The sequence below is a fragment of the Phasianus colchicus genome, chromosome 20, assembly GCF_987193195.1.
Source record: "Phasianus colchicus chromosome 20, bPhaCol1.hap1.1, whole genome shotgun sequence".
Classification (NCBI taxonomy): Eukaryota; Metazoa; Chordata; class Aves; order Galliformes; family Phasianidae; genus Phasianus; species Phasianus colchicus.
In genome coordinates this window covers 2,423,566-2,443,272 of record NC_143455.1, presented here as the reverse complement: position 1 = coordinate 2,443,272, position 19,707 = coordinate 2,423,566, and the positions used below count along the sequence as shown (strand labels likewise).

The following is a 19,707-nucleotide window of genomic DNA, read 5'->3' as shown; positions in this document are numbered from 1 at the left end:
AGGAATTCAGGAGTCGTGCACGGAGGTGAAAGCAGCATTTAGCCACGGTGGTGTGAAGTGTCCTCTAGGCACGCTGCGGGGTGGCACCAAGCCCTCTGCTTTCTGCAGCTTGTGCCAATTAATCACTCCTGGTCCTTGTAACGGATGAACCGGGGGAAGGAGAAGGCCGTGGAGGAGCAGCTGGGTGAGGGCTCCTCTGTGCAGCAGCCTCCCCTGGCTCGGCACAAACCCATGGGCATGTGGCCACGCCAAACACTGCTCAGTCACAGCCACATCTGCAGGAATCCATGGGAGGCGTGGGGAGAGTTGGCCTGGTGCTGGCTGCGAGGAAGGGGGAAGGAAGCAAAGCATGAGCTGGGGCTGCCTGGGACTCAGCGCTGTCAGGTCACCTTATCTGTAGAAGTTGTTCTTCCACCCTCCTTGTTGTTTTAAGCACTTCTGGAAGCAAGCAGAGCTTTTTCCATGGCTACAGACGTGGGATTCTTGAGCTATCCGTTCCAGAAACATTTTTCAAGTGTTGGACCTGTCTCAGGTGAGAAGGAGCAGGTGGGAATGCTGCAGCAGCATTGCAGTGAATATTGTTGCCCTGCAGCTCAGCTGGTTCCTGGTACCCGCTTGAGCCATTAGCTGCTGCATCCCCATTGCTAATTGCCTCCATTCAGCACTGATTTCAGAGGAGCCCGATGAAGTGTGTCAGCAGGAGATGAGTCCCAGGTGCCTGGACTGACCTGAGCTCCATCAGCTGCTTCCAGTACTGTGGCCATGAAGCACTTGCAAGTTTGTTGGTTCCTCCTGTGATTGATAGACCAATTCTGAAGTGTCTTTCCTCCTTGTTAGTGATCTGAGAGGATAATGCCATGCAGCTGGCCACAGCATGACACCCTTGTGCTGGATGCTGTGATGCTCGGTTGGCTTTGTCCCAGCACCAATGGCTGCTAAAATGGCAGTTTTGTTTTATAGCATATTTTAGTGTAAAGAAGCAAACAGAGCCTTCCTTCTTCTGGGGGTGAAGACGAGTGGCTGTGCAAAAGCTGTGGTGTGGCCGGGTCCTTCACGCTGGGTGCCATGAGCTCACTGCCCTGTGCTCAGAAAATGAATGGAATTGGAAGGGAAGGAACCTGCAGTGCTTAACCCCATCCCTAAAGTCAGCATCACATCAACACGTTGAGCGGTATTCCCTTTTGGCTCCTCAAGTTGCACTCCATGTAATAGGTTTTTGGTCTCTAGTACACCACTGGTCATTTTTTCCAGTCTCCCTTAATCTGCTTCAAAATGCAGAGCGCTTCATATCCAGTTGTTAAAGAACTCTCATTCTTGGGACTGTCATGAAGCCATGAAGTGTTTCACTAACTTTTAAGCCTTAAAAATTGTGGCAGGTTGGAAGCAGTGCTGGAGTTAACACTTGCAGAATGGCTCAGCTGTGTGTTTTGGACATAACCTCCTTGAGTCTGTGCAGGGCTAGCTGCCTGCATCCTGCTGGGCACCACGGCCTGCGAATGGCTCCCATTGGAGTAGAGCCATAGAATCATAGAATGGGATGGGTTGAAAAGGACCTCAAAGATCATCTCATTTCAACCCCCTGCTGTGTGCAGGTCGCCAACCAGCAGACCAGGCTGCCCAGAGCCACATCCAGCCTGGTCTTGAATGCCTCCAGGGATGGGGCATCCACAGCCTCCTTGGGCAACCTGTTCCAGTGCATCACCACCCTCTGGCTGAAAAACCAATTCCCTGCTCTTCCCCCAGGAACGTTGGCCCCAGCCATTTATAATCACTGCTCTAAGCTGCATTAGAGCTGGGGCTGTTTGCAGGCATGTTGTGAGAAATGAGCTTTGGGAAACTCAGGACACCCCACTGCTGGGGTCATCCATCTGCATGGGGTGGCCCTTTGTGGGGTTCTCCTGTTGCTCCATTGCTCTGTGGGGTTGCCTCCAGGCAGCACGGCAGAAGGTGGCTGTCATGCAGAAGTCCTGAATGCAGCGTTTTAAAAATTGTGCTTAGGTTTTGGATCAGGGGAAAATAAACAAGAGCAGAGCTGGAATTAGCTTCTGTCCTTACATGCTGTGCTGCGGGCTTCCACAAAACAAACCTGCCTCAACAGGAGATGTGTTTTGGTTGGCAGGCTGTTGTTGTATGAATGTGAGCAGCTTCCAGCACTGTTGTGCTCTGGGCTTTCCTAGAGATGCCCAATTTATGGCTGTTGTTTGGTCCTCGAGCGGTCTGACTCTCTGCTCAAAGCTAAGTCTGTAAAAAAGCAGTTCCATGGCATTGTCCCTGTGACCTACAACTTTGCTGGAAGCGCTGAGAGCGTGGCCTATACATCTTCACCTCTATATAGCTGAAGTGCTCAGATTCCAGATTAGAATACAGATAAACCACAGGACGATGGCAATTCCTGGGGCAGTGCATGCTGCAGGTCAGCAGTGCTGCACTGGGTGACCATGCTTGTCAGCCTTGAACACAGTGAGTAAAGGGAATGGTATCTTAGAGAATCACAGAGTCAGTAAGATGGGAAAAGATCTCCAAGATCATCCAACTGCCTGCTTAGCACCAGTATTGCCCACATCTCTCAGAGCCACATGTCCATGCTTCTTGAACACCCCCAGGAATAGTGACCCCACCACCTCCCTGTGCAGCCTGTGCCAACGTATCACCACTCTTTCTGAGAAGAAATTGTGCTGATATCCAATCTGAACCTCCCCTGGTGCAACTTAAGGCCATACAACTTGCTGGGAAGAAAAGGGAGGAACAGATGACCTGGCTTTGCATTGAGATGCTTTTGCTGAAGGAGACTTATCTCCTTCCAGATAACTGGCAGAGGATGCTGCAAGAGCTCTATCACATCCACAGAGTTACTGCCTGCCTTATATCGCTGCAAGTTCTCAACACATCTGGGCTGAGAGCGCTTCCAGTAACATTAAAGTGCACTGTTTTGGTTGGCACACTGACACGGTGGTATATGCCAATTAGTAATGGCTCTTGGAAAGGGGCTGCTCGCAAACTCGCCCCAAACTATTCCCCAGAGAAATTATTCAATTAAGTACAAGTAAAATTAATGTCCATGGGTTTTGTTCTAATAAAACAAAATAAGCAGCTGGAAAAGGGAAAACTTCTCAGTGTGTGCTTTTAAAATAACTCTCACTAGTAACTGTTTGCTGGAATCGGTGCTGCTGTTTGTTTTCGGTGCTGCTCTTTGTGAAAAACCTGGTGAGCACTTCTGCAGCTGATGGCCTGGAGCTGCTCCTGCTCACCGGGGTGCAATTCCAAACCACGGCTGCTTCGAGAGGATGAGGTGCTGCGTTTGGCATGGCAGTGTCAGAGCTGGATACAGAGACAACTTTCCCCTTCCCTTCCCTTTTCCTTTCCCTTCTCTTCCCTTCTCTTCCTCTTCCCCTCCCTTCCCCTTCCTTTCTCCTTTTCCTTCCCCTTCTCCTTCCCTTCCCCTTTAGTTCCTCTTTCCTTCCCCCTTCCTTCTCTTCCCCTTCTCCTCCCCTTCCCCTCTTCCCCATGGCTCATTACAAATCCATCCCTCCTGGGATGAAGAGCCCTTCAGAACCCAGCTGGCCCCAGACACCATCAAACCCCTGGAAATTAGCAGAGCAGCAGAAAGCTGAAATGTAAAGAGGAGCACATTGGTTTGCTCCTTTTAGAGAAGTATTTTCTGAAGTTCTGCCAAAGCACAGATGAAATATCATCAGTTGAGCTGGAAAAGATGGGTAAGGGCTCATCCAGGAAGCAAGCTCCATGGGAAGCAACAGTGTCCTGGAGTAGGGCAGAGGTTGGTGTGAGGGCAGTGATTTGGGGTTCCTGGAGCTGAGCAGAGAGCTGCACGCATTGCGGACCTCAAAAACCAGGTGCTGTCTGCAGAGGTGCAGAGAAATTCCCATTCCTGGTGCTGTGGTTGTCACTGGTTCTCTCCTTTCAGTCTGCCTTGATGTTGCAGCTGGCACATTGCACGAAGGTGCTTTGGGTTTCTGATGTGCTTCCATTAGTTGTAATCTTCGCTTCATACCGCTGGCATCTTGAACAATGCTTGCTTTCCTATTACCATGTAATTATAGGGTTTGGACATACAGAGGTTGGCGTTCAATATATGATTCATTTCTTTGGTATTTACCTCCTCCTGAAGCCCTGAGACCTGATGGAGGGAGAAAGGCTGCTTGGCTGCTGTGCTGAATTCCAGCCTTATTGTAGGGTTTTGGTTTTTGTTTTTTTTTTTTTTACATAGCATAAAATGTTATGGCTTCAGCTCTCTCTGTGTTTTTCTTGAGGCTGACTGCAGTCTTCCAACACTCACAGAGGGATATAGCATGGAGATGGGTTACTCACTGATAAATGCTATTGAACAGTCTGCAATTGTGAACCCACCAAAGAAAGCTCTGGGAAGGAGATGTTTGGCCATTCATGCTGCTCCACAGAGCACAGACCCCAGGCCGAGTGTGTTTCCCTCTGTGCTCCTTTGGTGCCTGGCTTTTGGGTTCCCTCCAATACAGACAGCGAGTGTGACCCAAAGGAGAGGTCACCAAAATCAAGTGTCATGTAAAGCCACGTGTGAGGGCAGGGAGGAAGGGAGCCTGGTTCTCCCTATGGGAGGAGGTGTTCCTCCTGTGCAAGGCAGGGAGATGCCTGCATTCTTCTGCTCCTGGCTGCAGAGGAAGCGGGCTGAACTCGGAACTCAAGCCCCCAAAGTCAAATATTTCAGAATATATGCCTCCAAAGGTCTAATATTTCAATCTTATCTGTCTTATCACTGCTCACTTTGCTGTTTCCTTTGCCCACAGATGCACTGCTTGGGGCTGCAGCTCTTGGCCATGAAGGGCAGAACAGCTGTGGCTTTGTCTGGTTGATGGATTCAGGATCCTGGCTCCAGGAGTGCTGTTACTTTGCTGAGTAACGTCCATTGCAGTATGGATGTTCACGATCACTTGCGCATAAGCACTTGTCCCCAGAGCACAGGTACCCGTGCTCCACCTGCAGCAGCCATGGGACTCCTGCTGCTCGCTGCTGCAATGCCAGGCTTGTGCCAGAGGTTTTGCTTCCTGCCTTGGGATCCCTGTAGGGCTGTGCCTATGCCTGTGCCAGTGGTTTCAGTGTGGTTTGGAGTGCAGTGTGACAGAAATGTCCTCTGTATGGTCACTGGCAGCCTTTCAGTCCTCAGCCTGCTTCCCTGCTCCCTCACAGAGGGGAAGCCTCACTCCTTTGCTTTCCTCACTTTTCTGCCTATTTTTATTTTATTGCGTGATCAGGTGAATGGGAGCTAATAGAAGAATTTCCATCCTAAAGGTGATTGCTTGCAGAGGAGCTGTGGGTCACGCCAAGGAGCAATACTGAGAGCCACCAAAGGTCTTCAGTGCTCTTATGACTTTCCTAGCTGGGGGTTTGCTCTGGCAGCAGCTCTGCCTGCCTGAGAACCCATCAGTGCTTCGGCACAGCCTGCATTCCCGTTGCCTTCCCTTGGCTTTGTAGCAGGGAAGAATCCTTTAATCTCCATGCGGATGGAGCGTGGCAGGGCAGGGCTGGCTGTGGTGCCAGTGCTGTGTTGCTGGGTGCTGCCTGGGGCAGGAGCAGCGTGCAGGTGGGTCTGCTCCAGGGACGGTCCCCACTGAGACCCTTTGGGCTTGGAAATGACAGAAAGCGTTCCTGTGTGCATCTGTGATCATTTAGCTGTGGTTTGTGTGCCAGGATGTTTTCCAAGGAGGGTCTGGTCGGAGCTGGCAAGGGAAAGGCTCTCATTTCCCAGGCGTGCTTATCGTGCTGTCCTTGGCGGCGATGGGAACTTTCGGCACTTCTTTTCACTCGGAGGCAGCCACGGCAGCCCGCCCTGCAGGCAGAGCTGAGCTGGTTTTCCCATTGTGCTGAATCACACGGAACAGATAAAGTTTCCTCAAAATGTTGTTGCCCTGCGGATGTGGGACTTGGGAAAGTTGGGTGGGAGCGAAGGAGGATGAACACCTGAACTGGGAACTGGGCACAGGAGATGCTGCAGCACTGTGGGGCAGCTGGAGGGGCGTTCTTAGGAGCACTGTGCTTAATTCTCTTAACTATCCTTAACTTAGGAGAGTAAAACATGGTGGAAATTTCCTCTGACTTCAGCACAGCGTGCAGCTGTTGGAGCAGGAGCTGATGCTGCAAAGTTGGTGCATTGTGGTTGCATCCCTTGCAGACATGAGGTCCACAGCTGAGCTGCCAGCAGGATTTGGAAGCACAAGGGGGGTCCCATCAGTGCCATCACTTTGCTCCTGGCATAGATGTCTGCAAAGTCAGGTTTGAAGGAGCACAGAATAACCTGCTCCAGAAAGACAGACAAGACTTACTAGGACAACGATCAATAGCAGGGAAAGTACTGGGAGTGTAACCAGAGGAAAGCATTTTGCAACAGCATTCAGTTTGTGGCTGGTGTCCTCCTCTCGATTTTTCACACACACAGAATCATTCCTACCTGCAGATAGAAAACCACACAAACGCCGTGCGTTTGTGCTCCCAGGAACAAGCAGTGTCTGCATATTGCAACTTGATTTAAGCATCGCAGTCAGCAAGAAGGAAATTTGGTGCCCCAACATGGCTTTTCATTTTACAAGTTCAGAAAACCCCAGTCAATCAGCCCACCAGGCTCTTGGTCTGAGCCTTTACCCGATCCCATTTCTGTGACACAGATAAAGTTGTTAGGTGTATGAGGTGGGTTGCCTTGAAATTTCTTTTCCCCTCTCTTAGAAGTGGATGTAGGAGAAATTTTGCTCACTTTCCTTTCCCCTGAGGACCATCTGGGCTGCAGGCAGCGCTGCCATTCCTACTTCCAATCAGTGGAACAGTGTGAGGCTCGCACTGCATCCTCCCCTATTGCTTGTTTGGCATCTCACCAAGTGCTCCCAAAAGCATTTAGGAAGACAGTGCTTCTCATTGCAGTGACTGCTTAGCAGCCAAGTGAGCTCTGAGTGCTGAGATGCTGTCTTCCAGGGTCTGAGAGTTCAGATTTCCCATCCTCCCGTACTGGATGACTGGTCCTGCTCTAGCAGGCTGTAGCTTTGTCCCTTCCAGCTGAATCTGAAGCTGCAGTCTCCTGCCTGGTATTGCCCACCCCTCACATTGTGCTCTGTCGGACTGGGAAGCCAAGGGGTGCAGCCACTTTCTCTGCTGGAGCCTCAGGGTTAATGCTGTGTTTCTCTTTCCCCAGAGATCATCGATGACCTCACGAACCTGGTGGAGAACACGGACAGCAAGCTTCGCACTCAGACACGGCACGTGAAGATGGTGGACAGAAAGTCAACGTCCTGCGGTAGGAAATGAGCACAAATCCCATGCTGTTACTAAATGGCAGTGGCACAAGTCATGCCCTGAGGCTGTGTGCTGTGCTTCTCCCAAGGAAGATTTCCTATGAAGGGAGGAAGCCATCTCTCCAACCTCCGTGTGCCTTCAGCCAGTGCTGCAGGCTCTCTGTGTGTTGGTACTGTTAGCTTCCCTGTGCCATTTCGCTCTGGTGTTGCACAATGTTCTGATGGGAAATTGTAGAACTGTGTGAAATTAGTGTGGTCCATGTTAATGAGGTTTAAAAACTTGCTAGCTACCAGAAAGAAGAAATAGTCACAGCGGGGAGTGGTGCCGCAGGGCGTTCCTGGTGGTGTCCTGCAGGAATGTGTCCCAACCCAATGGCACTCGGAGCTGCCAGACGTGAAATCCTCACTAGTGACACTTCAAGTTGCATGCAGGCGAGCAGAGCTCCTCCAGGCTGCCTGTTTCATAGCCAAAGCAAGGCAGTGCTTTTCCCATTAGTGAGAGCAGGTTCTGTGTACAGGTTGCAGTGCTGGGGGCGATGGCAGAAAACACATTGGCTTGGCCACAAGCTGGGTGAAGCGAAGCTTTCTGCCTGGGGGAGCTTCTGTTCTGTGCTGTGACAACGCAGAGCAGTGAGGACACCAGCTCAGCAGCAGAGAGGTGTCCCTCAGGCATCAAAGATATATTTGAGGGATTGATTTGCTTCTCCATCACGTTTAGCTTGTTGTAAGCTTGGCTGGTGCAAATCGAAATCTGTGGTCTCTTCTAGAGGTTAAAGTGAACTCATCAGGGACACTTGTCACCGATTTCTCATATTCCAACTACAGGCAGAGCTGAAGATGTGTCTGCAGAGTTCATGACTGATCATTTGTTTCAGATCTCTAATGCTGACTCAAGATCAATTTGATTTAAAAATAACTGCACTTGGATGATGTCAGGTGCCCTGTGCAGCCCCTCCATTTCTGCACCCGCACCCACAGTGGGACAGGAGGCTGTCTGCAGGGAATGGCTTCTGCATGTTGGGTATTTCTCCCCCTTTCTGGGCTCTTAATGCAAATGCAGAGCCCAACAATGCTGCTAGATAATGAGCCTGTCTCTTTAACTCTAAAGGCCATGCGGGCTGTGCTGGGGAATTCAAGAGGAGGAGGAGGAGGGAGAGATGAAGGCTGGGAGGATCCCAGGCTGGATGCCTTGGGGGTGACCTCTCTCACCCTTTCTGCATTGAAAAACATTTTTTCTTTAAAGGGTGGTGAGAAATGATGCCTCTTCGTGTCTGCTCTGTCTGCTCCAGTAGGTCTTTCTGTGTTTGCATAACAATTTGGATATATGTGAACACTGTGTTGCCTCGAGTAGCTGTTTTACCCTGCCTAATCATGAGTTTCAGAACAGTAATGCTGGAAGATGTAGGCTTTGATGGCACTCTTCCTGTCCCTTTTCCACTCTTAAACCAGCAATTTTCAGTGCCAAGCACATGAAGTCCAGAAAAACCCTCCACATACATAAGATTATTTCTTGAACAAAGCCGAGCAGCAGGAAGACAGGCATCTGCCAGGTGACTTCTCAGAGTGCATTTCTCCACTAACACTGTTTAAATTGATGAAGCCATCAGTAACTTTTGGTTTCTGCATGCACAGCAATAGTATCCTCAGTCCTGCTCCCCACATCTGTCCGTACCCAGATCTGTGCTGCTCCAGTGTCTTTCCCTGTGTTTCCTCACTTGAAATCTTCACGTCTTTTTCTTCCTTTCCCCAATGAGTAGATGTATTGGAGCAATGGGCTGTGGATCCAAGCAGAGCACTCTGGCATGAGCAGTGGAATAATCACCCTTTTATGAGCAGGAATGTAACACATTAATGGGCGTTCTTTGTTAGCAGCCAGTATAATAATAAAATCAAAGTATTGCTGATGAAATCCAATTCCCATCAATATTTCAATGTCTTGCTCTCATGCAAGCACCACTTGAGGCTTTGGGGCAGATTCAGGGATGGGTGTGACATCCTCCAGAGTGGGGAGCACTGACCTGGAGCTGCAGCCCAGCCCCACACTCCTGGCTGGAGCCTCCAGGTTGTGTCGGATGCCTCGTTGCGTTTGCAGCTTATTTGCAGTGACATTTTTCTGTGAGCTGTTGACAGTCTCACCCCGGAAAGCTGCCCATGGAGGCTGCCCAGCTTGGGCCCATCTCCCTTGGTGGCCCCAAGCAGCCCTGAGCTGGTGGCAGTGGAAGTCCCATTGATTGCAGTGCAAGAAGGGCCATGGAATAGTTTATGTGCCGCGTTTATGAAATTATTGCTGAAAATCATCAGTCATCTGCAGGCGAATGCTTGCACGCTGCTTGGCATTATTTCCTTTCAGCGTCTGCTGGGCATTGAGAAGGGATCTTAGGGCATACATATTGCTGAGATTTCCGAAACTCATCTGCAGCTTTCACCAAACCATACGCACAAGTCATCCATCAGATGCTGGGCTGCCTGCTCCAGACCTGGCTGTGCCATCCGAGCACGGCCGCTTCACCAGCGGCTCTTTGGGTTTGTCTGCCTGTCCCTGTGTTCTCCCAGTTCGTGTACCTTTGGGGTTTGTTGTGCAGAACAATGCTCGTTAATCATTTCTCAATAACGTTTTTATTAGAAGCTTCAACCCTCGGGATGTCTTCTGAAGAACTGCATTTAAAAATAAACGAATAGAAGTATAATAACAAACAACTGGGAGTGTGATTCAAGTTGAGGTGCTGGGGGAAAAACAAATGTGCCTCAAACAAACCCTGAGCTGAACAAACCTGATGACGTGGCACAAAGCTTTGTCCCTTCACAGTGCAATCCCCTCAAATCCCTCCGTAGTTCTGTTTTTTCTTGGTAGAGGTAGCCCAGCTGTGATCTCATCCATTCCTGTTCCTAGGAGGAAAAAATGTGTGGAGAGGAAAAGGACCGCCCCGACTGCTGCTGTCAGAGCTCCCAGCCCCAGGCTGCATCCTGGGCAGCATTGAGCCTCAATTGGCTCCAGCATCATCTCCCACCTGCAGCACGGTACCTCAGCACCACCCATGTCTGTACACAGCACACAGATTACAGCTCCCATCCATCTCCTTTTCCCCTGCTCCACCAGATGGCAATGCAATCCAGCCGCCTCCCACTGCCCCCATCCCGCAGCCCCTGCAGCACTGTGGCAGTTCCTGGCCCCGAGCTTATCCCACATCACCCCAAAACCCGAGTGAACTCTGCGAGTTCTCAGGAGGTCTCCTAGTTTTAAAGCAGGATACCCAGACTGTACAAGGTTTCCTCTAAAGAAGCGTGATTCATGCATGCCGGGCCTCTCCTGCCGCCCTGCTCTAATTACTGATTTTTGCCATGGGTTTAATTTGCAGTCTGGGCTATGGAAGCAGTCGCTGGGGTTTGTTCCCCTGACATACACCATGTGCTCACAGGAACAAGTGCTGTCCTTTTTTTGGAGCATTGCAGTCGGTGCCATGAGGTCAGCCTTTCCTGCCCGCTCCTTTCTGGGATTCCTCCCCCCTGCAGCGGCTCAGAGCCTCCTGGATGGGACAAATCCTTGCCCTGGCAGCTGTATTTTCCTGCTTTATATTTTCCCCCTTCTTCATTTTCTCCCATAAGCACTGATGTGTTGACAAGCTTGTTCTGGGCTGTTAGCACTGCGAGAAAACTTTGCAAAGGAGTGATTTCTTCCTCTCCTCCAGCTCCTTTTTGCTCCATGTGATAACACAGCCTGGGGAAGGGCTGTGCAAGCTGTGTGCTGTGGGGGGCATGCTGCTGTGCCCCCCCTCACCCCACTGTGCCCACAGCTGAGCGGGGCTGACATTGGCAGGAGGTGGAGGTCACAGAGATAGGCACTTCCTCCAGGTCCACCTGGCTGTGTCTCCTCGTTAGCACAGAGACCCAATTAAGGTCCCGCTGAGGGGGAGGGCGTGGGGGAGCTGCGTCTCATTAGACACCAAGGAAACCTCAAAGCAGACGAGCTTAGGGACGTGGCAGAAATGGGGCTCGTTAATTATGTTAATAGGGCAGCTTTTGAAACAGGCCAGGCGGTTTTGGTGCTGAGCCATTCTGAGACTTCTGTTTGCTGTCTTACCGTCTTGTTTTCCCAAAATATGAACAGCCTTTCCCTGCTTCAGTGGCCTGAAGGAGCCACCTCCTTGTGCATTCTGTATCATTCATTGAAGCACTCGGCTGAAAACCGCTCGTGTTGAGATGTTGAGGTGGATCAGCCGATCAGAGGTGCTGGATCTAAATACTCATCAACAGCCTTAGAGTAACACCAGGGGCTGGAACTGCCTGCTGCCCTGCTGCCCTGCTGCCCAGGTGAGGGGCTCACCACTCCCAGCTGCTGTAACTGCATTGAGCACTGAAGGACAGGAGGAGCCTTCTGGGTCATAGCATCACTTCAAGATAAATTTCCCAGAACAAGCTCGTTTCTTCCTCCCCATTACTCCTATTGGGAGCTCACAGTGGTCATAAACTTATCCCCAGCCTAAACTTGTCAGGGATACTTCATTTAGTCCTTGTGCAGCCCTTGTTCTGGTGTGCCTTGAATAGTCACTCAGCATTCACCCCCCGCTTTGTTTGTGTGGCTGGACAAGCATCATTACATTTAAATCTACTAAAATTACCCCTGTTCTGACAAGTCCTTTTTTTGTGCTTCTTCCTACTTGAATTTTTGCCTCTCTTACACAAATCTCCATGCCTGACGTGCCCCAGCAGTGCTCTGGTTGTGCTAGAGGTCTCCCTGGGCCTTTCTCATTCATAAGAATTTTCCACCTGAATTCATTGTCGTTCTAGCTCATGGCAAAACGTAGTGTTTGTCCCACGTGTGTGCCTTCCCCTTCTGTCCTGTCAGGTTCAGCCTTCTCCATTTGTCTTCACAGTCACCCATTTCTGGTCTCCCAGCTCTCCTCTGTACCGACGGCGCTTTCCAGCTTTGTGTCGTCAGCACGTTTCATTAGCACACTTACTTTCTGTGCCAAGGTCATTAATAAAACCATTTAATAAGATCAGCCTCCGGACAGTTCCTCCAGGAGCTCCTCCAGTGACCTCCATCCATCCCGATCACTCTTTCAACGCCGCTTCGCCTTTCACCACTTCCAGGCCTTACAGTTCTGCTAATCCCCATTTTTTTTTTCAGTTCCTAATTTCCCACATGGCTCTGTATCACACACTTTGCCAAAGTCTGCGTGGATGGGATCTATCACACTTCCTTTGTCTAGAAAATTCATTATCTTACCAGCCTAACCTGATTAGCTCTGTTTGATCTGATTTCCCTTCAGAACATTCCCATTGTTTTCTACCCTGTTTACCATTTAGCTTCATGCTCTAATTAGTCTTTCTGCAGTTTGCTCTGGAGCCTTCATCCTGCTGGGGTTAATCAAAGAGGCTTTAAATGCTCACATCACTTCTTCCCTTCTTCCATGGTGCAGCAGTGCAGATGTGCTCTGCTCCCCACTGCTGGGCAGGCTGCCCTGGTCTGGGTGCAGCAGGAACCACTGCCTTCCATGCTGCTCTGTGCTGGGCTGTGTACACAGGTAGGTTTGGAGATGCTGGCTTTGAATGGAGTGACTTGGAGCCCTGTAAGCATCATTCCTCCTGGCTTCACCAGCCACCCTGGTTCCCTGTGATACCCATCCCAGCCCACGTGCCTGGCTCAACGTGCTGAAAAAACAGCAGCATCGTCTCAGTGCTCAGACCCCATTTATACCCCCAAATTATCTGCTGTTCGAGAGCAGTAAGACACCATAAAGATGGGAGAGGAAGCCAGAGAGTGGCACTTCTGGGGCTCATTTGCAGCACACAAATCAGGCACAGGTTCAGGCCTGAAGCTGGGAGGTGGCAACCAGTTTGAATGCCCCCCCATTGGGAAGCACCTAATGTGCCAGAAAGGGAGAAGAGGGGGGGATGGAGAGGAGAGCCAACAGCAGCAGACATCTTCTTAATTACATTTGCATATGCAGCTGTTCAAACAGCTCCAACTTCATCAGTGCTTGTTCATACCTATCAGGAGATTTAGAGCAGCTGCTGTCAGCCCGCGTAGCAATATTGTACCAGGCTGGTGGTGAAATGAGCCCCTGGGCAGGCTGTGTGCCCAGGCTGTCCATCACACCAATAGGCCTAGCAATTAGTTGTGTTTGAATATGGGGAAGAAAAAAAAAAAACACTAGGAATTGTGTGAAATATCCCAGGGCGACTGCTTTACAGCTAGGTTTCCAAGGATACATGTTGCAGAATTAAATCATAAATTTGTATTTCTGAAAATGGTGCTGAAATGTGATAATTTGTACAGCTAAGCTCGCCTCCTCCTGCCTTTTCCCTCCAAGCACACTCAGCGACTGATAATTGCAGTGCCTGAACTGGGGCTGGAATACAGCAGAGTTTGGGGCTGGGGACTTTGTGCTGCAATGAAGCTAAACTGGGGGGACCCACATGCCTGACACAGTGCAGCTGTACCTAGAGCATGGGGCAGGGAGCAGGGCTGCATCTGGAGCACAGCACTGCCCGCCCCGGGCACTGGTGGCACAGAACAATACAAAGGATGTGGTCAATGGAGAAATGGGCTTGCGAGGGGCAAAGCAGTTATGTTGTCTCTTCAGGGCTTTCTGAGATGCATAGAGGATGTTGGTTCCATCAGAAGTGGGGTTTATAAATCAAGAGGGGCTGTGATCTTACAGCTTTGTTTTGCAGGAGGGCAGGCAGTGGTGGGATTGCTGCAGGCTTGGAGCTACAGAGAGGGGATTGCCCTCCTGAGGGGTTCAGACCTTGGGGAGCGTCTGCCATGTCACTTTAAAAGTTAGGTGAATAAAGGAGAAAATCAGATAGGTTCACGCTGTGTTCATCCTGAAGCATTCAAATGGCAGAAGCTAAGCTTCCAGAAGAGTGTTAATTAAAGCATGTTGCACATCTGGGCTGGTTTGGGAAGGCACAGTGAGCCGTGCGTAGGGCTGTATGCATGGAGTGGTCAGAGCCCCATTTAGTGCTGTATTCAAGTGCAGGCTTTGCAGATTGCAGTCCATGGCTTTGACATCACTCTGACACAGCTGGAAGGTGGGACTGCAGCCTAATGGAGCTATCAAGGAGGTGTTTGTGTAGGTGCTGAGCACCCACCCAGGGCCAGCACCAGCCCAAGGCTGCAGGCGTGCTTTGCACCTGAACACGGTGCTGTTGGGTGTCCTGCAGCAATGGCCACAGTGTGCTGCTGTTCCAGTAACCATGCTGCAGCTCAGGTTTGCACCACTTCCTAAACCCTCGTGGTGACATCAGTGTGGCTATGTCAGTACGGTGCCACTCCTTGCAGCAGGGACACTTCATTGAGCTGGACGTCCTGCACACCATGCAGCAGCAGCGTCCTGTGCAGTGCTGGCAGAGTGGAACCCACCTGCACCTCAATGCATCTGAAACTTTTTGCTTTGGGACTGGAAGGAGGAAGGGGTTTGTTTTGCAGTTTATGCTCTGACTTTGCTGTGTAGTCCTGGTGAGCACTGGGACTGGCAGAGCAGCTGCAGGTGTGAAGCTGTGTGTGCCTGCAGGGGGGTCAGTGCCACATGGGTGTCGTGTGCAGCATCCCTGACATCCCATAACACAGGAGCTGCTGTTTCTTCGTGATCATCTATCTCAACAAGCACCAAACACTGCCTTTTTGGCAGGAAAGTGGTGCCATTTGCTCTGTTTCAGCAGAAACTTCATTTTCCAAGCCATGCTTTCTAAAACTGTCTGATTCTTATATTTATCTCAGGGATGTGCTGGGAAGCCTAAAACTGGCTGTCATTCACTACAGCAGCCTTTTGCAGGACATGTGAGCAAAATGGCCTTAATTATTTTACCTGGGTCATTGCCTGGTGATTAAATCCCACTTATCACTCAGCTCCTGGGGACGGGCTGAGGAGGAGCGGTGCAGGCTGTCCCCACGGGTGCCCTTTGCTGCTTCTTTGTGCCCTTGGCAGAGGTTGGCTCTGTAAACACCTCCTCCCCCGATGCTTCCTTTTGTAAGAAGCCTCCAGGAAAATGCTTATTTTAACCTGCTTTCTGCATCCACGGATGGACGGTTTTATATGATGCCGACAGTGCCTGCTGTGATTTTTATGGCCCATAGTTTTCTGAGCAAATGGCTTTGCTCACGAGTTGGCTGGGCTGCGGTGACCTTCTCTTGTTCATTAACTGTCTGTTTAAAAATATGCATGTGGTGTTGGTTATAGAGCATTGATTGGGGTTATTCTAGGTGGTGCGGGGAGGTCTGCTCCTTCCCTGCCCTCCTCATTACCAAGCAGAAGCGACCGCTCAGGGCCTGGTTTATTTACCTAATAAACTGCCTCTTGTATCATGTAGGAAATGCTTACATTTTTCAGCCAGGAGATCCTAGTAACAGGCAAACAGAGGTCTAGCAGTCGGGTCTGGAGAAACAACGAAATGAAGGTCAGCTCCTATGGCTGTTATTCTCCTTCCCGGTGGCCATGACAGCAGGGGTGGTTTATTTGAGGATCCCAGACTCGGAGTCATTGCTCGCATTGTTGGTCCCCCGAGCGCGGGAGGCTGTGCCAACAGCTCAGGATATTAATGCATTCTACAGATCAGTGAATGGAGAATTCCTCCGCACTCCTTTCTTTAAAAAAAAAAAAAAAAAAAAATCCTCCTCTCTCCCCTTCCCCCTGCACTTTGTTTGCAGAGCTTTGTCTGCTGAGCGTTGCCGGGCATTGCTAATGAGCAGGGAGGCATGGCGCTGCGCTCCGGGTCCCACTCGAGGTGAAGTCCTCACACCAGGCAGGTGCACAGCCATCCACGTGCAGATGTGCAGGGGCTGAGCAGAGCTCCCTGCTTCTGCGTGTACCCTCCTTCCATTGCGAGGATTGCACTTAGGGATTTATGATACGTTCTCCGATCTCTCGTGGAAACGTTAATGAGATGAGAAGTGCTGAGGAGCTCTCCAGGCACAGCCCTGCGCTGGGGCAGGAGTGCTCAGCACAGCAGCCCCTTTGTTCCCAGGCACATCCAACACGGCCGGCAGGGCCAGGGCAGGCTGGGCAGCCAGGCTGTGCCTAGAAGGGAAAGCTGTCCAGCAGCTCTCAAAGCCTGGGTCTGCCAGCGGTACGCTTGAAGTGCAGGCTGAGGTACCCACCGATGGAAGCGGGATGCTGTTAGGCTGCCTTTCACTTAGGCTTAATTAAGGAACAGCAGGCTTTGTCCCCGGGAGGCCTGCTGGGTGTGAATGGACCCGGCTGTGTTGGCAAACTGTGGCTGCAGCAGGGTGCATTGGGTCAGTTCTGTGTGCCCCCAGCCCATGGGGAGCTGCAGCCAAGAGCCCAGGAGAGCGGCGTGGGTGGCACAGAGCTGCTGTCCTCAGCCCCATGGGGAGCAGAGGTTGAGGCAGAAGGGCGATCTCTGGTTCTTTCTGCCTGTGCTGTGGGTGTGTGCACAGGGAGGGATGTGGGTTTGAAATGTTACGGGCTGTGAGCCGCCAGGGGAATGGCTCACGAGACGGGTAGTTATTATAGCCTTGGAAATCTTCTGAAGGAACCCAACCGAGCCAAAGCTCAGCTTGTTCAGAGTCTGGGATGCACCTGATCACAGCATCATAGAATCATTAAGGCTGGAAAAGAGCTCTAGGATCACCAAGTCCAACTCCAACCCACCCCCACTATGCCCGCTGGCCACAATCCTCAGTGCCACATCCACATCTTCCTTGAACACCTCCAGGGATGGTGACTCCACCACCTCCCTGGGCAGCCCATACCAGTGCATCACCATTCTTGTTGAGAGCAAATTGTTCCTAATATCCAACCTGGACCTCCCCTAGTGCAACTTGAGGCCATCACCTCTCTATCACTGTTAGCTGGGAGCAGAGGCTGACCTGCACCTCACCACAACCTCCTGTCAAGGAGTTTGAGAGAGCCATAACATCTCCCCTGAGCCTCCTCTTCTCCAGGCTGACCCATCCCAGTTCCCTCAGCAGCTGCCCATCAGACTTGTGCTGCAGACCCCTCACAGCCCCACTGCCCTTCTCTGGACACGCTCCAGAGCCTCCATGTCTTTCTTGTAGTGAGAACCCAACACTGAACACAGCACTCGAGGTTCAGCCTCACCAGAGCTGAGTACAGAGAAACAGTCCCCTCCAGTTCTGCTGGCTGCACTGTTTTTGATACAAGCAAAGATACTGTTGGCCTTCCTGGCCACCTGGGCACTCTGCTGGCTCATGGTCACCTGAGTGTCCACCAGCAGCCTCAGAATCTTTATCTCTGTGCAGCTTTCCAGCCACTCTGCCCCAAGCCTGCAGCAGTGAGTGGGGTTGTGACAGAAGTGCAGGATGCAGCACTTGGTCTTTCTGAAGCTCATCCCTTTGGCCTCAGCCCAGCCATCAACCTGTCCAGATCCCTCTGCAGGGGAGCAGAGTCAGCTCACCTGGAGCAGAACATGCAGAACTGAAATGAGCCTGTTCAGGGCTTGGTGCTGGATGCTGTGCAGCCTCACACCCACTGGAGAGCACCCGGTGATGCCGGCAGCTTGGCAGGTGCTGAGCCGAGGTCTTGCCAGCTGCACTCTGGGGGAGTTTATTGGGCAGAGTACAGTGTTCACGTATCAGTAACTTTTATAAACTCGTTTTACTTCCTCAGCTGAGCAATTCCCATGTCGTGGCTTGAGTTTGGGTGTGATGTAGATAATGGGAAATGGTTGCAGGTGATAACTGCTCCCTCCTGCCCTGCTCACCTGCACTCAGGAGCCTGTGGTGCTGCTGTTATTTGGAGTGCTTCATCACTTGCTTCTCCCTGCCCACAAAACAGCCCACCAGGTGAGTGCTTTGTGCAGTAGAACCTTGCAGCACAATGGTTGGGGTTTTAGCGCGGTCCCTTTGTACACGTGTTTGTGTAACACTCCCAAATCAGCAAGAGAAGAGCCACCAGGTTCTGAGAGTCTGGAAAGCATAAACTCTGCACAACCAGAGGTTCCTGGCTGCATTCATGGGCTGTGTGTAACGCGGCGAGGCTTCCAGCTCCTGCAGGGCTGCCTGTTGTATTGCTGCAGCGTTTATAATGTCTGCGGGGATCCCAGCAGACAGCGCTTTGTGTTCGGCTCTGGAGCATTAGCAAGGCAACAGCACTGCTAGAAAGTTTTGGAAAAGCACCTTTTCAGAGCCAAAGTGACTCATTCCCACTCAAGGAGCAGCAAATGTTTTTCTGGCGTTTTCATATTTTTTGCATTTTATTTATTTCCCTCCTCGATGCTGAATTAAAGGCTCAGCAGCGAGGGGGAAAAGGGCAACGTTTGGGCTTTCCCCAGTAACAGCAGCAGCGCCAAGTGGCTCGGAGGGGATGGTTTGGGGCAGGCTGTTAGCTCAGCACTGTAAACACTGACGTTTCCAATGTCCTGAGAAGGAGCGCTCGGTTCCTATTTGTGAATTTGGAGCTTTTGTGCCTCTTTGTGCTTTCTGATTCAGAACGACTTCACTCGAGGGCAGTGTTTTGAGAACATGCTGCAGTGGCGTGGGAGCTGGATCAGTGTTTAATTAAAGTTGATCCCCAGCCCTCGCTGGGGTTGAGGCGCGCCGTGCGGGGCGGCGGTTCTCAGGCGCGGGGCTGCGTGCTGCCCTGCTCGGCTTCCCACGTCCTTCAGCCTGCTGCCCAAACCAGGCCAGACTTCACACCCACTGCTCCCTGCCCTTCACGTCCAGGCGTTGGAACGCTCTCCTTCGCTCTGACCTGTGGGACTCTTCTTGCCAGGAATTCGGCTCCGTTTTGGGGCTGCCTTCCAGCCGCTAAGCATGGCTCGCTCCATCAGCACCACGCTGCCCTGCCGTCCTGCCCACATCTTGGCAGGGCCAAGCAGCATTTTGCAGAGCAAACAGAGGGAGACCTGCCTCGTGCTATTCCCCACTGCCCGTGGTTTTTGATATCCCCACAACATTGGGTAGATTTGAGCTATGGAAACCCCAAGGCAGGAGTTGAACCCATCTTGTCGGAAGCCTGGATGCGTTCCTGCAGCGCGCTGTGCAGGAGGGATGTGGTGGTTACTCCTCTGCCCCTCCCTCGTTGCATTTTACAAACCTCATTCTATTTTTCTTTCTTGCCCTGGAACTATTTGATGAATTTGACCTCGATTTGTAAACAGTTTTGGTGTGACTGGAAATGGGTTTTTGTGTGCTGTTTTTTTTTGTTCTTGTTGTTGTTGCCAGTGAATTTATGAAATGCTGAAAGCGTTTTGCCCTGCTTCATTGAGAGCTCAGTTTACTCTTCCGTACATCCCCACCATGGTCGCAGTTATTGTTCCATGGGCTGCACACTTTGTTCTTCATCTCTTCCTTTTTGCACCTCCTTCCCAGTGTTACTATTTGCAGCTCTGCTCTTTGCTTTGTTTATTACAAACACTTCCATTTGGTGCACAGAATTTTGCTGTGTCCTCTATGCTACCTCCTAACATGCTGGAATACTTCACTTATTTGCCATCAGCTATGGCACTTCAC

General features: G+C 51.1%; 1 protein-coding gene across 1 annotated transcript in view; it reads left to right on the top strand.

Moving 5' to 3' along the window:
• Window positions 1–19,707, top strand: part of STX8 (syntaxin 8) — a 79,755-nt gene that overhangs the window by 46,496 nt on the left and 13,552 nt on the right. The window contains exon 7 of the mRNA XM_031599190.2: window positions 7,169–7,270. Coding sequence (XP_031455050.2) covers window positions 7,169–7,270 — 102 coding nt within the window. The remainder of the gene's footprint in view (window positions 1–7,168; window positions 7,271–19,707) is intronic.